This window comes from Vanessa atalanta, chromosome 7 (assembly GCF_905147765.1).
Source record: "Vanessa atalanta chromosome 7, ilVanAtal1.2, whole genome shotgun sequence".
In the NCBI taxonomy this organism is placed as follows: Eukaryota; Metazoa; Arthropoda; class Insecta; order Lepidoptera; family Nymphalidae; genus Vanessa; species Vanessa atalanta.
Window position 1 is genome coordinate 13,376,104 of NC_061877.1, and position 16,355 is coordinate 13,392,458.

Genomic DNA, 16,355 nt, shown 5'->3' on the forward strand with positions numbered 1-16,355 from the left:
TTGTAAGATGAGTAGATAACTACAGGCACAAGGGATATAACAACTTATATAAGGTATGTTTTATGTATATGACCAGTGGTGGTCAACCGCCTACCTAAACTATAAAATAAATATATACTTCCTTGCCATATACTTACATATATAATATTATCACGATACTAAGAAATATATACTTTAACTATGAAACTGTTGAGTTTTTATTTATTTTCATCTATGTATGTGTATGATGTTTTGGTTTTCATTAACTATAAAATATTTTAAAAAGAATCGATTTCGTTTCGTATCCCTCATCATATCATATCTTTCAGGAGTCCAGTGACGGTCACATCTTTATTAAAAGCTTTTAAATTCGTAAAAAATACTAGTTAGACAGGTACTATACTAAATATTTAATACGTTATCACTGTATATGTAATTAATGTACATATGTATTTTATCTTGTAAATACTAAATGGCGTTATGTCAAATTGTAGATAATTAGCGAATCTTGCCATCGCGATTCAGAATTATCTACAATTTGACATAACGCCATCTAGTATTTACAAGATAAAATACATATGTACATTAATTACGTATACAGTCACTAATATAAATAAGTATTCTAATTACATTAAAAGTAACGCTAATTATTATTAACATCGACAATTACGCTAGTAAATATCAAATCAAAATTCTCGATCTACTGTTTCAGATCCACAAGCTTAGATCTTCATTACTTAGATGTACCTAAATTGTAATACTAATAATTATCCTAAAAAATCGAGAACATTCTCGAATTGACATTAGTAATACACTTACCTACACTGTTTTGGTGAATCTTAGGATGAAATTATCTGATAATAGAGAAAACATTAAATTAACTAATAACATGTTACAAATAAATATCTAATCATCAATATGTATCTTTTATACAAAATGTTTAAATAAAATAATTCAGTTTCACATTACATACCGTTATACTACTGTGAAATAATTTCTGAAGAAATTTCATGTAAGAGAAAGAGTCCTGAATAATTTTGCAGTTAACATAACACAACTATTAAGTTTAAACAAGGAAGTAATTCGGAAGTCCCTTTTTATGAATTAGCAAATATTCAAATATTATATACAAATTGGCGCCGACGCACTTTTAAGAAAATTCTTCAAATTGGCGCGAAAATATATAGATATTCATTGGTCAAACGATATTTCAGTAAGAAAGAAGTATGTGAAAAAGGATATGTAAAGTGTTGCAAATAGACTAAATTGAACAGGTTTCTGTTTTCTTTTTTAAATTATGATGTTAAATTAAGTAATTATTGTTAAACTAATTCCATTTATTTTGTTAATAAATAAAATTAAAAAATGTAATGATACTTATCATATCTTATTACAAGTATAAAATTACAAATTTATTTTTTCAATATCAAGGATTTAAAAATTGTACCCACTCCACCGGTTAAAAATTAAAATTAAACCAACGATTTTATCCTAATAAAATGTTTGATTTAATTTTGACAGATAATAAACATTAAACAAGCTTTAAATGCTTTCATATTAATAAAGAAATTGAATTCATATTAAATCCTCGTAAATATAAACACACTAATACGTGTATCTACCCATATACTTCTTAAATCATAATATTATACGTAGCGTTAGATTTTATCGGTGATAATTATTGCTTACCGTCTGGTAACACAGTTTGTAATATTGGCACTGTGAATGTCAAGTGTCAACCGTCATCTGTCTAATAGTCAGCAATCAGCATCTCAATTGGCAAATTGTCACAATTATGTCAACATCATTTGTTGAAACCAGCAATTTTCGGACAAAATCACTTTAAAAATTATCATATCGACCGAAGTACATGCACTTTTTTTGTAAATCAGTCCATATATTTATTTTCATATGTAACTATAATGGGCGGTAAAACGAAGCAGAGCCAACGAACTAAGAACAATGTTCGAGTGAGTACATGCAGCAATATTAACTTTGCTTCACACAACTATTATACACGACCATAAAATAGTCGTTTCTTTAATCATATCGTTTATATCATTTTTTTTACTAGTACATTTCTTACATTTCTTTAAAAGTAACCTATATAATTAAAGTATATTTATTTTCCTCGTCCTCTACTTTCAGCCTTCAAGCAGCGGTCGGAGCGCAGAACTATTAAGTAATACTATTAAAGTGGACCCATCATTTGGAGTCTTAGGCCAAGGCAAGCCTCTACCGGTGCTTTTCTCAACTTTAGGTGTATCCAATATTGACCTAGGCCTCAGCCCTGAATACTCAGTATGTTTCAAGAAGCTTAATAAAAAGGATCCAATTACTAAAACAAAGGTAACACACACCAGTCAACAATTTAGTTAATTTTAACTGTCACTATTAATTATAACATTTGTATCTTAAAATCTTTATTTTTATCTTAATCTATTAAAAGATAACAGAAACAGAACATTGTATACTTTATTGCACAACAAAATGAAATTCTGGAACAGGTTGCCTTAATGCTACTGCATTTTGTCTATATAATTGTGAAATTAGTTCAAATTAAAAAAATGTACTGCAAGGAACCCCAAATGAATGGATAATTAATCATAATCCAAGTGATTGTGATTCATGTCATGTCATCACATGATGGACAAACTATATAAATAATCCTAACTGTTGATGACTGAAATAAATGTATTATTTTATTAAACATATAATTACCTATAAAAATAAATTAAAATTTAAGGCAAATAGCTTCATAAATAGTATAAAACCTCACCTTATTGCCTCCACTGGTGATAGGAGGGTTGGTATGTTTCTTGCCCATTCTGTCAGTTGTTTAAATTATTGTGAAATTAGTGCAAATTAATTTCTTCAATTGACACATTATTCAAATTTTATATTCCAGGCTCTACAGGAACTAACTGAACTGGTAAAGAATAGCAATGTCGATGAAGTGGTAGCAGCTTTACCGAGCTGGGCTCACTTCTACCAAACTTTGATCATTGACAGTGATAGGAGAGTGCGGGAAGCGGCTCAGGTATAAATTGAAAATAGCATTTTGATTGATCTTTCACTCTTTGATCACTCCATTATTTTCTGACTAGTGATCAAACATACTTTAATGTAGTTATATAAAATTCAAAGTGCTCTAAACACAAACTTTTAAGTAGTGTATATATTTTACAGCCAAAAACCTTGACCTTCTTTCGTGTAATTACTATGAAACAAAAATTATCAAATAGAATAAAATATCACAAATAATTATACAATATACATATATATACAGAATAATAAACTATTTATCAGAGAACCTCATAATGATAAGACAATTTAATAATTAATATAATAATTGCCCGGGCGCAGCTGTGCCACGGCGCGCTGGTGGCGGCGAGCGGGCGGCGCGCGGCGCCCCAGCTGCGGCGCCTGCTGCCGGCCTGGCTGCTCGCGCGACACGACGACCACGCGCCCGTCAGCGCGCAGGCGCACGCGCAGCTCAAGGTTCTACTCCTAATGTTATGAAATATATAAAACATATATTAATTATGTTAAATCTGGATGGTGCTACCGAGCACAGATTATATAGGTCCAAGTGCATACCCCTACATAGTATGTGCAAGTAAATTTAGAGGATTTCATCCAACACAACACAAAGGACATCAATGAGGACAGAATAGCGAGAAATTAAATTTCATAGGATAATACATTTATAAGAGAAAAAATTACAATGAATATTACTTATGAGATGCCAAACTTTAGTCTAAGTGTGTGTTTGATCATATGTTCTCTTCTCTCACACCACTCCCACACTCTTCCCTCACGTCTGGAGAAAGTTCGAGCATATATTTAAACACTACCAACTTCCCTAGATTTTTTGAAAGGGCAGCCCATTGACTTAATATTATTATTCATTGAATCGCCCCCCTCATTAATATTATATAAGGTAAAATGTGTGATATAAAGTGTAACAATATTTTTTTATATTTCAGATGACTTTTCCTGAGAACAAATTAGGAGAAGCAATCTCGTTCTGTAAATCTGAAATCATGACATTACTCATTGACAACCTCACGGGCAATGCAGAAGCTATGCTCAGTAAAAAGTTAGTACAAAATACTTAAAGTTGAACAAAAATGCTGACTTTTCGATCGTTCTTATAGTATGGTTGGATGGTATGGTATGGATGGTTCGTATAGTCGTCTATTGGTTGTAAAAGTGTTGGCACGTTTTATGTACTGCATAGCGTGATAGGGATCTGAATTTATCGAAGATAGCGAGCTTGACCCGAATAAGCAATACAGATTCTCATACGCTTAATTTGTGTTTACAATTCATTTTATGCATTGACATTGAATTGGACAGGATGATTATATTCAAACTAACTAAAAAATGTTATATAAGCAGTATTTTAATAAAATAATTAATATAATAGGACCAATCAATAAAAGTTTGATCATTTATATTCAAGTAAAATATTTTATTACAGACTCGACAACCCCGAGGAACGTGAAATTCAAATCGTGCGCGTTCTATGCAGCAGCTTGAGAGCGCTGGATTTATTTTTAACCGAACTCCCGGAAGTTCATAATGACTGGCTGTGGGACGCGATAGGGCCGCTACTGCAAGCGAATACTTTTTGGAAGCTGGCCGCGCATCAGTCGCAAAATATCAGGTGAGTCCACCGGCTCGGAGAGGACGTCAAGCCGCTAGCTTGGCAAACGAACTCTCGAATTTCCCGTGCCATCGGATCGATCGCTTCGGATCTAGAGCTAGATCCGTTTCGAATCCGATCTCACGGCTCTCGCAAAGACGTGTCCGACGCGCTCTCAAGGCCGAGGTCTCGGCGACAGGGCGGCGTGGTACGGCGCGGCGGGGCGCGCGGTTGGGCGCGGCGGCGCGCGGCTGGCGGCGGGCGTGGGCGCGCGCGCGGCGCGGGCGCTGCTGGCGCGCGCCGAGGGCGGCGCCGTGGCCGCGCAGCGCTGGGCCGCGCTGCTGCACGTCATGCACCGCCGGGAGGTCGGTGGACGGCCCCGGCCCGCAGTAGTCGCCGGCTCGTTTTGTTTTGTTCATTTTATTCGGTAACAAATCGCTGGTCGGGCTTCGTGTGAGCCCGACTTGGTAGGTTATATTTTTTATTGTTGTACTATGTTTTGAAGGGTGAGTGACTCAGTATAACGACGGGCACAAGGGACATACCATCTTGACTTGACATGATTCTAATGTAGATAGAGCATTGGCGATGTAAGGAATGGTAGGAATCTTTCAGAGAGCCAATCTCTGTGGGCAGAGGTGGGCACTGGTTGTAACATAGAAAACCGAATGATTGCTGTGAAATGCCTGATAATTATCAGCCATAAAAATGTTTTTGATAACTCTTATTAAAATTTTTAGGAATGGCACACGTGGCTGGATAAAAAAGATCTACTCATGAAACGACTTCTGGAAGTTATCGAAAACGGTAATGATGGATTCCATTGGAATGTAAATAATTCGATCAGAGTTCGGACCGGACGGATTTTTTTAGATACTTTTATTTCGATTTTATCTTTTTCAAAATACGCTTTTCTTTCTTTTTGTGTAATTGTTGTTCAATTTTGTTAAATTACTGATATTATACAGGCGGATGGGGAGACGCTCGGCTTTTGTCTAATATGTTGCTGCCGTTGTTAGCTAAGTTACCGGCTGATTTGATCACCAAGGACTTCTATATAGCATTCTTCAGCGCAATTTTCACTGGGTTTGTATAGTAATTGCATAGCATGTATAATAATTATATGAATACTTAACTTATTAATATATATATTTTTTAAATTTAACTATAACTTGTCAATGTATTTCGATTAAAAATGGTTGTAGGGCTGTAGGTGGGACAGTCTGGCTGGAACCCAACCGGTTTTTTATTAACTTAAAGTTGTATTTAAATAAAACATTAGAATAAGCGATTACTCCCTGTATAATTTTACTTTCATGTTCCATATTTTTAGATTTAACAACAAAATACTAATAAGTTCGAAAAGTGAAAGACAGACATGGATAAATATTCTAGAAGAATGTCTTAGATATTTGTCAATTCAGCAACACGAATACGTCATAGAAGTAGTCACTTTCGTACATCGAACTTGGCTTGAAAAAATATTCGAATATACAGATATGCAAGTGAAAAATCATTTGATAAAACATTCGTCAACAACTATGGCATCGTTGGTCAAGTATTGGCTCAAACAGACCAAACAAGAAAACAGTGAAAAATACGACCAACTCATAAGGAATTTCTGGTTGAACATTGGCTCAACGATAACTGCGCAGATAGACAAATTAACGGTCGAAAGAGATGATATTGTGCAAATGATCGAATCACATATACTTCTATTGCAAACTTTGAAGACAGCTTTTCTACAAGAAGGCAAAAAGCAACATCACATTCAGTTTGCAGATCAAAAGATGCCGGACGCCAAAGATCCGCCTCCAGCTGTAACGGAGCAGTGCGACGTCACTCTAGTAGAAAGGTTCAACCACAACTTAAACGACGTGGTGGAGAGCACGTGCTGCAAATACTTCGCCTTCGCGCACGAGAAACAAGTCTCTCAAGCTGTCTTCACGTCTTTGATCACGCTAATGATAAAGTTTGAAAGTAAGAATTTATTCCTGGCGCTAGCGAGACACTTCAATCAAAATTCAGTTTATGGATTGTACGATTCCGTGTTGAGGAATTGGTTAGCCGGCGACACTATGAGATGTAAAGCGCTCGTAGATCTCATATTCATTATTCTTAAATATTTATCCGAAGAAGAACAAGATGGAATGTTCAAGTCTTTTCAACAGGTACGATCGGCGACGTTACTAATGAACATTCATGAAAAATGACACGTCTAAAGTTGACGTCCGTTTCGCAGTTTCCTCCATTTGTGGTGGAATGGTGTATATCGAGGACTCTGTCGCACCCGCACTGCTCGTCGGCTGCGGGAAAGAGATGGCTTCGCGGCGACGTCGTAGAGGCCAGCGTGGTCGCACTGTGCAAGCGAGAGGAAGACAGCGATGCGGACGACATGCTTCTAAAGTGTCTCAGTCCCGACGATACGGGGGGTAGGTGGCTTCGATTTAACCGATAAATAATATAGAAAAAAAAAACAATTTATAAAAGAACTTAATTACGTACGCAGAAATTAGTATGCGTCAGGTAATCAAAGAATGGAAATAGACAAAGCACGGCGACGTCGACGTATAAAATAATATAGCTTCACATCGCAGTCGCATTGCCGAGTAAGCAGATAGACGTGAGATGTAATGTCGTGTGTCCGCGCGCAGAGGCGGCGCTGAGCGAGCGCGGCGTGGCGCGCGTGGTGCGCGCGCTGAGCGCGGCGCCGGCGAGCGCGCGCGCGGCGCGGGCGGCCGCCGCGCTGGCGCCCTGCGCGCTCGCGCTGCCGCTGCTCGACGCGCTGTTCCGCCTCTCGCTCGAGCGCCCCGTGAGTCCGCCGCACCTCGCGCTTGCACTTATTTTATCTATGTGTACTGAAAGAAAGCGTAAACATTTGTTTACGCTGTCGATGTGCCGGCGACGAGGAATGAGACGTCGTGTCACACCTGCCTGCGATTATACTGATTCATGTTTTAATCGAAAAATATCGATGTATCACTTTCGACGGTAGTATAGTCCCAAGTTAATAATTTTAACAAAAGTATATTCTTATTAAAAGATGGTGCACATTATCAATTCGTTTTTGGTGTAGTAAACACTGATAGTCTGTCCCGCTGCCGGTTAAAAAGTACCCTCATTAGGAGTGCCGAAAGGCGGGCAATGTACTCCGGTCGCTTTTCGACGGAAGATAATTATATAATACATGTAGCGTAAAGTTCCCGAGATGAGTTATGAGCACGCAACCGCTCAGCGAGCCGGCAGCGGCGGGGGTGTGACTCGGAGTGTCCTGTGCAGGCGGGCGAGGCCGGCGCGGCGGCGCGCGGGGCGTGGAGCGGCGCGCTGGCGGCGCTGCCGGGCGGCGCGCGCGCCCGCCTGCTCGCGCTCGCGCGCGCCGCGCTGCACCGCCACGTGCACTCGCGGTGAGACCCCCACCTGCCTGCCATCCTACCGGCACTCTACTATAATGTCCGGACGTTCCAATCATTAAACCAGTTTTCCCAGAGTCCCAGTAGCTGTAGACGTATTCCCAGCGCTACCGACTCGGCGGAAGGTTTTTGATATATTAAACACCACATACACGTTTTTGTAATAATTCATAATAGTAGTACTTCTCTTCCTTGTATATATGTACAAATTTATTGTTTATGTTACAAACGCTCACCATCGATTCGATTATTATTATGTTATCGATATCGTGTAATTGAAAACCGAAAGCGGATATATTATATATTTTCGCAATTGTTTCGTTCATTAAAGATGGAAAGTAACGGTTGAAAATCGCAAAAAAAACTTTTACAACTTTACTTATTTAAAAATGTATCTTTACCGATATCAAAACCGTTATCTTTCAGCACGGATGAACTAGATATGAAAGGTATCGAACACGCCGCGTCTTTGTGTCCATATCTCTTTTTATCTGGACTAAATAATTCTCCCGAAAATGCCGGCGAAATAGTATCCCATACCAAAGAGCTGTTCGAGATGCAAACACAGAGACCCGAAGTGCCCATTGAAGTGTACGCCTTGAGGTGCGACTGTATAGAAGGAAACATCAATTGTCCTTTTGAAAATGAAAATGAATTCATCGAAAGAGTCGTCAGAGATTCAGATAAGGAACACGAGGAGCTTATGAAAAAGGATCTCATCTTGTACCTCAACGAGAGTTTGTTTCGCGCTTCCTTTTTGAGAGCTATTCTATCAAAGAACGCAGTGTCGGATGAAGACGATGATGAGACCGAATCTTGGTGCGATGTGCTGTTGAGAGAGGAGTATTTCAAAGCGAAATTGAATCGGGTGCTCTACGAATATGTGGTTCTCAACGTGCTTTACGAGAAATATGCTTTCGTAAGTTATTTAAAAGTTCAACTCATTAACCTTTTAAGATTTTCTTAAAATATTTTAATAGTTACATATGACAATACGTAAAGCTTACATATATAGTTATATTACATTCTTACTACTCACACTTAATTTTAGTTTTATTTACAAAAATCAAAACATTGATGTATTTTTGATCGTGTTTATAATTTGTTATGAAAATACATTTTTGTATTATTTATAGTGGCCTGATTATGAAGTAATAAAAGAAAGTAAAGAACGAATGGAGAACTTAATAGAAGATATTTTATCCGAGATCACACCGGAAACAAAGAATGTCGTCATGTCATACATACACGAGAATGCGATCACAAAAGGTTACTACTGGTCGTATGCTAAGAAATTATTCGTCGTTAAAATGAATAAAATAGCTCACGAGATTCGCGAAAGTGAAAATGAAACGCCCGAAAGTCAATTAAGCTTCGACGATAGACTAGAAGAGAGTAAAGTTTGCGATGAGAAAAGTGAAAAAGAGGACGATTCTGAAACTACAAATAAAACTCCCGAAAATGAAAGTAACGAATATCAAAACGTTATCGAAAATTTAGATATATCTAAATTGGAGGAAATGATCACTGGAAGTGGATTCTTCCACAGTTTGCAGGTAACGTGACCCGCCATGTAACATTGTTATATTCGATTACGAACAAGCCGTTAGAAATATATAATAACCCAAGAATTCCGGCAGGCCGACGCGGCTCCGAGCGAGCAGTCGCGCGCGCTGCTGATGCTGCGCAGCGTGTGGCGCGCGCACGCGCACGAGTGCGCCGCGGCCGCGCCGCCCGCCGCGCCCGCCGCGCCCGCCGACGTCGTCATCGACCTCTACTACCAGCACAACCACATCATGCTCTACGAGACGTACGTAGCTCGCCGGCCGCCGCCCGCGCGCCGAGCGGGCCTGACGGTGCCGTCGCTGTCCGCAGGGACCTGACCGCGGCGCCGTGGAGCCAGATCGTCAGCAACGCGGCCATCGTGCGGTTCCTGACCGAGGGCGTGCGCGCGCGCGGCTGGGAGCTGGGCGCCCACCAGTGGGACTTCACCACCATCACGCTGTGCTCGCTGGTCACCTCGCTGCGACTCAGCGCGCATCGCTGGTGGTGCTGCAAGGTGAGTGCGTCGGGGCTCCGAATGGATTTCGAACGATGTCGCCCATATATCTAAACAGTTTGCCTAGATGTAATCGGGACACAATAAAATCGTAAGAAGTTCGTGTGACTTTGCGCAACCGGGGACCGAATCTAGAATAACGTATGTTTGACTCGACAAAATGGCTCGGCCGAAGGTGGCGATCGTGGCGCGGGCGGTGCTGGAGCTGTTCGGCGTCGTGCACGAGTTCGTGCGCGGGGTGCGCGCGGAGGCGGAGCGGCGGCAGCCGAGTGCGCACGTGCTGGCGCTGCCCACGGAGTGGGCGGACATCTTCGCGCCAGACTTGAATAAAAATCTATTCGAATTACTAATGATAATGCTTAGTGAGTCCGCACGTTCAATATTAAGTTTTAAATTATTATTTAGACTTATTAACGTCTTTAACGTTTAATACTTAATTCAAAATTCAACCAAATTTAAATGGCCAATTACGCGTCGATCACTATCCAACATCTACTCGTAGTTGTACTCGTAGTAATTATTGTACATTACATTTCGATTCAGTCGAATAATTCTATAGCTCGACAAATTATTCTGCATCCGCATAGTACGACATCGAAACTACAAACGGTTCTAATAGTTCCTCGGTTACCACGATCGGTCCTGTCCTGCAAGGATTTAGGACATATATCCTACAAAAAGGCACGAAATAGCAATCTGACCCAAGCGCAAACGCCACAGAGCAAGACGGCAGTGCGATGACGTCGTGCCGCGTGTCGTCGCTGGGCGCGCTGGCGGCGTGCGGCGCGCGCCTGCAGTGGGAGCGCGCGCCGGCCGCGCTGTCGCTGCGCGCCGCGAGCGCCGCCGCGCTGGCCGCGCTGCGCGGCGTGGCGCACCCCGCGCTCAAGTACCTCGCCTTCGCCGCGCTCGACCTGCTCGCCGAGCCGCTGGTGCTGCACGACGGTGAGTGTACGGGGGGCCGGCGATGTCATCACGTTTCGCACGTTCCGTGTCGATGACCGGCCGTTCGATCCGATCGTCCGATTTTTTTAAATAAGTTTCTATCGTTAGCCGAAAAGCTGGCGGAGTGGTGCGGTCGAGAAGACGATAGTCCCCGGCCAGAGTTTACTCTCACCTACTATGACGAAACTTTGGTTCACCTCCAGGACCTCGTCGACGCTGCGTTGTCGAATATAAAGTGAGCACTGTTTCATTATTTCTGACTTATGTTTTTTTTTTAATACTACAGTATTTAATCTATTATATAAAACACGAATTACAGCGTAAACTCCATGTAACGTCACTCGATTTAACGACAAACTCCTTAAAGCGTTGGTTGGCTCAGCTTTTCTTCCATACAATGATACACTCTGTATAGCGTTACACCCTCTTTCAGTAACGACATATTAAATAATAAAAAGTTATTTTTTAATTGCCAAAATTAGTAAAAACTGCGCAGACGTGTATGTTCTTTTGTCGCTTTATTATCCTAGCCCGTAACAAACTGCCGGCATCATACATACCGAACTTCTAAGAAAACAGTTCTTTAATTTACAAATTGTGTTTGCTGGCACGTATAAAGAAGCTTTGGGAGCAGCAAAATTATTAAAAAAGTGCTTTTTTATCACCAAGATGCCTCATTATTATTAGTTAAGTAAAAATATACAACAAAAACGTCAGACGAAAATAACAGACTATCCGCAATAGCGTTTAAATAAGAATTGTTTTATTTAATTACTAACACTAGTCTGAAATAGACTTTATTTTTAATACAAATTTGTCTTCTCACCATTTAACGACTCTCTACAACGTCCAAAGCCACACAGTCCCTCGAGTGACGTATATAGAGTTTACACTGTATTAAGAAAACTTGTATTTGTGTGTATTATAAGTTTAATATATTATTTTGATAAATTCGATTATGTCGCGAAAATACACTAACGAAAAACTCAATGCTATATCTCTTCTTCATCGCCGTATGTATCGTGCAGCGTGTGTGAGGGCACTTGCGAGATGGTGGCGCCCTCCGACAGTCACAGCGTGGCGCTCGGTCATCAGCTACTGGCCGTCGCGCTGCTGCGCCACTGTGCTCGCGCGCGCGGGGACCTCGCGCAGTTCTACATCGAGCTGCTCAGGTGACCGTCTTCTCGCGCATCTGACGCTCCGCGCGCACGGCTCGAGTCAATCTCGACGCTTATATTCCGACAGAGAGGGCGCGTACGCGGCGGGGCTGATGTCGAGCTGCGTCCGGCTGCTGCCCGCCGACGTGCTCCGCGCCGCGCTCGAGGGCACCGAGCGACCGGCGCTGCCGGCGCGATGGCTGCGCTGCTTCCGCGAGCTGCCCGCCCTCGACGTTTACAGTGAGCGACTATTCGATACGAACGCACCCGATCGAAACCGATAGCGAGTGTACACGAGCCCGGCGCCCGCAGAGCGCTGCGACGGCGAGACGGTGAGCGCGCTGGCGTGCCTGGTGCTGGCGGAGACGCTGGGCGGCGCGGCGGCGGGCGAGGCGCGCGGCTGGTGCGGCGCGCTGGGCGTGCGCGCGGCGGGCGCGCTGCGCCGCGTGGTGCGCGCGGCCGTGGCGCCCGCGCTGCGCCGCCGCCTGCTGCTGCAGCTGCGGGACCGCGCGCACGAGCTGCCCGACTCGCAGGTCACCATCCAGTGGTCTCGCGCCGAGGTGCGCTGCGAGCTGGAGCTGGAGGAGCGCACGCTGGAGCTGACGGTGCAGTTTGCGGAGGAGCACCCGCTGGTGCCGCCGCAGGTCACGGCGCCGCCGAACTCGCCCGCGCCCGACACGCAGTGGATCGTGCTCTACCTCGCCTACCAGGTTCGCGACACTGTACCGCCCGACCGCGGCCGAGATGCCTCTCCCCGCTCGGAGACGACTACGGTTCCATGTGTTTCCAGAACGGCACGCTGCTGAACGCGCTGAAGATGTGGATCAGCGCGGTGACGGCTCGCGTGCAGAGCTCCCCGCAGTGCTACATCTGCTACTGCCGCATGCACCCGTCGTCGGGCCGGTTGCCGACCGTGCCGTGCCACCAGTGCCGGAACAAGTTCCACTCGCCTTGTTTGGTACGCCCCGCACGGCATCATCGGTATTACATCTAGTTGCAAATAAAACGTACTAAAATATCGTACCTTTCGCAGCGTAAATGGTTCTCCACGAGCAACAAGTCAAATTGTCCTCTCTGTCGTACGAAGTTTTGATAAGCCCCATCGAAGGTCGAGGATCTTCGGCTCAAGCGATCTCAGTACAATGCGGCTGCAGAGCGCATGCGCGTAAATCGTCAAGCACTCAAACTTCAGTTAACTATAAACCAAATACATCATCGAATTTTTGTTTTGTATTTGTAAAACTATTTGTTTGGTATTTGTGATAACATAACCACTAACAAATAAAATAATTTAGTAAGACCCTCTATAAACTGTTTGAAACCATGGAAGATTGTCACCGTGATGTTTAAAACATGTCTATAAACATATTTGCCATTTGTTTTCCGAGTGTTTTGTTTAATGTTATCATTATGCAATCAATATCAATCAAGTAAAAGAATAAGAGGAGTATACAATCCTAAGATTGATAAAGGAAATCCGTATTTTTTTATTATTCTATGTCGCTTAGGAAAATTTTTATACAAAAAATTATTAAAGGATAACATATGTCTAACAATTTTTTTTATTTCGAAAATTTAGTAGACATGGTCATAATCACTTTATTAAAGGAACATATCATCGCATTTACACTATTAATGAAATTATAAATATATATATATTTTTAATCTTGATTTTTTTTACCGAATTGCGAACGCGCCATAAACTGGCCTTAGTTATTATCGCACGACCACTTGTGGCTAAATTCAGCTCAGCCTTCTTCAAAATACGTAATATATATTTAACGATTTGTTTTAAAAGTATTTTTTTTTTAAATAATAAAATCAAAAAATTGTAAAAACATATATGTAAGTGAAGATATCCCAGAGAAGTTTGTAATATTCGAAATTGTCCAAAGCGATTTTACTTGACTGTCGATTCAGACAAGAGCGCAATTTAGTCGCTGTTATCAGTGTTTATCATTATATTATATTATGTCCAAGCCAATTTTTTATGTCCTAACAGGCCACGTATCCATTTTGGCAGTGAGACATGCTAGCGCCAATTAGACAAAAATGAGCAAACTTGTGAGCAATTATTCACTTTTTTTAGATTCAATTAATTTACAATTAGTGCAAAGACATCATTAATATTGGTTGTTTGTTTCATAAGTTAATAAAAAAATAACTTTCATAAAGGTTGTAATTGATTAGAAATATAACAATTTTTACTATTTTCTACTGTTAAGATGGTAATAAGCTTTGAATTAAAATAAAAAAATCACATTCAAGTTGACACATAATTTATTTTTTTAATGGCCTTCAGGACCAAGCAGTTTTATATAAATAGATCATGTTTTTATAATAATTAAATATTGTACAATAAATGAGTTGTGTACATATTGTTGATTTTAAAGGTAAGTTTTTAAACACATAGTTGTTAAAATATAAATTATGAAATAAATCAGATTGATTCATAGTTATCTATCATTTAATCTTATTATTTTAGTATTTGATACCTTTACTTATATAATTTAATTGATTACTATATAAATAAATTTAATTTTAATAACATAGTTATTTTTTATACATATCATTTATTATCTAGTTGATGTTATTTTAACTATTGAGGATTACTTGAAAACGCAAGTCAGGAGCAACTATAAAAAAAAAAACTTAACTTAAAAACTTATCACGAGATATTGTAAGACTTCATGCATACTTTCCGTTATTTTATTTCATGGCATGGGGATTCCTTAATCAATTATACAAATTTATTTGAATGCCTTTCACATATTAGCATTAAGTATCTTAATATAATATACTTAAAAATTTGGACATTAATATTAATGTTATTACACTTTATACAGATGTATTTAAAGACAATATATTTCAAAGGAATTGCATGATTCTTAGGGTGAAGTCTCAGGCAGACTTATTTTACATGACTAGAGAGATTTGATAAAATTAAATTTAGTTAATGACTAGACTAGACTTGTTTTAAGCAAGTTCAATCTTTTTGATATTTCTTCTTTGGTCACAATTATTCAGTCCATACTTAATGTAATGATTTTTGTCAGTTTACAATGTCTTCATTCAAAATAACTTACAAAATTACCTAGATTTTTTTAAATGCCAGTTAACTATTTAAATACATTAGTTTGATATTTTGCTATAGAAATTTAATGGAAGATATTATTCAATAATAGGTAACTGGACCTGTCCAGTTAAAAATTTTTGGACCTAAATTATGCTTAATCTAAGATGCATCATTTAATGAGATTGTAACTGTTGGTTTATCCAATCTATATCTTCATAAAAACGTGGGTCGCTGACTCGTAGTGCTGCTCGTTTGTAGAAAAAGTAATACCATGGTGACACTGTAAAATGTGAAACAATTAATTTAGTCTTTTTTTTTTAATTAAAGTCCTCCACCAAAATATACTCACAGCATCTTTGTAAAGTAAAAAGAACAATGAGCATGGGTGTGGAGACGGACTCCGGATCACCCCATTTTTCCAAAAGCCAAACTGCGTGTAGAATTATGCTAGCTGCTACATATGCCATTATAACGGAGCCTGCTGCGCGAAACTTGCGTATTAGAACTTCTACTAAGCCAGCCTTAAAACCACCAACCAAAAATTATATGTTATTCAAAATTACTTATTTAAGTAGTTTCAAGTCGAAATTATTCTACATACCAATTAATATATTTCATATACCAAAATCATGACCACTTACTTGAAATAAATATGTTGTGAAAAATGTCATAAGCATTGTAGTAATGGACAGTATAAGAAATAAATCCTGAAATCTAAATCATCATATAATTAAAATAATATTATTATTTTATTTTAATTCGAAAAGTAATGATTTACTTACATAAATAAAACCAGTAAGCCATCTCGACTCTTTGGAAATAAACTCACGCAATTAAATATAAGATCACAAAACATAAACGTCAATTGACTGATTAAACAAAATGTGTATCTTGGCGTTGATAATTTCATTTTTTAAATCTAATCGCAAAAGTAAATTAGACTTATGAAATTGAAAAAATTCGGTTCGGTTTATTGACAAATTTATTTTTTGACATCCGTTATTGACGTCATCTACGCAATTTACGTCATTGGCTAAAACCATCAATAACTATACGAACTGCCAACATAAACGAACATATC

General features: G+C 40.0%; 2 protein-coding genes across 2 annotated transcripts; one reads left to right on the forward strand and one right to left on the reverse strand.

Annotated features, from left to right (window-relative positions):
* Window positions 1-1,744: 1,744 nt before the first annotated feature.
* On the forward strand, window positions 1,745-14,499 carry LOC125065457 (E3 ubiquitin-protein ligase listerin). Its single transcript, XM_047673038.1, has 26 exons — window positions 1,745-1,949; window positions 2,128-2,328; window positions 2,888-3,019; window positions 3,346-3,480; window positions 3,969-4,081; window positions 4,466-4,651; window positions 4,811-4,865; window positions 4,897-4,995; window positions 5,371-5,437; window positions 5,599-5,716; window positions 5,964-6,801; window positions 6,873-7,062; window positions 7,285-7,442; window positions 7,910-8,034; window positions 8,401-8,959; window positions 9,177-9,596; window positions 9,681-9,850; window positions 9,916-10,099; window positions 10,275-10,461; window positions 10,820-11,041; window positions 11,150-11,276; window positions 12,070-12,213; window positions 12,287-12,438; window positions 12,511-12,908; window positions 12,989-13,156; window positions 13,232-14,499. The coding sequence occupies exons 1-26, from the start codon at window positions 1,902-1,904 to the stop codon at window positions 13,289-13,291; spliced, it is 5,256 nt and encodes a 1,751-aa protein (XP_047528994.1). The 5' UTR covers window positions 1,745-1,901; the 3' UTR covers window positions 13,292-14,499.
* A 72-nt stretch (window positions 14,500-14,571) lies between these two features.
* LOC125065478 (transmembrane protein 138-like) lies at window positions 14,572-16,269 on the reverse strand. The gene is made up of 4 exons (XM_047673079.1): window positions 16,057-16,269; window positions 15,916-15,988; window positions 15,624-15,795; window positions 14,572-15,554 (listed from the first exon to the last, which is right to left on the reverse strand). Exons 1-4 carry the CDS (start codon window positions 16,182-16,184, stop codon window positions 15,448-15,450), a joined length of 480 nt encoding a protein of 159 aa, XP_047529035.1. The 5' UTR covers window positions 16,185-16,269; the 3' UTR covers window positions 14,572-15,447.
* Window positions 16,270-16,355: the final 86 nt, after the last annotated feature.

Bases quoted from the DNA above. Each gene is read 5' to 3' on its own strand.
- LOC125065457 (XM_047673038.1), top strand. From the start codon at position 1,902: ATGGGCGGTAAAACGAAGCAGAGCCAACGAACTAAGAACAATGTTCGA. The intron at 4,996-5,370 runs GTCGGTGGACGG...TAAAATTTTTAG, and splicing joins ACGTCATGCACCGCCGGGAG to GAATGGCACACGTGGCTGGA. The intron at 10,100-10,274 runs GTGAGTGCGTCG...GCTCGGCCGAAG, and splicing joins ATCGCTGGTGGTGCTGCAAG to GTGGCGATCGTGGCGCGGGC.
- LOC125065478 (XM_047673079.1), bottom strand. From the start codon at position 16,184: ATGAAATTATCAACGCCAAGATACACATTTTGTTTAATCAGTCAATTG. The intron at 15,989-16,056 runs GTAAGTAAATCA...ATGATGATTTAG, and splicing joins GGCTTACTGGTTTTATTTAT to ATTTCAGGATTTATTTCTTA. The intron at 15,555-15,623 runs GTGAGTATATTT...CACATTTTACAG, and splicing joins TTTTACTTTACAAAGATGCT to TGTCACCATGGTATTACTTT.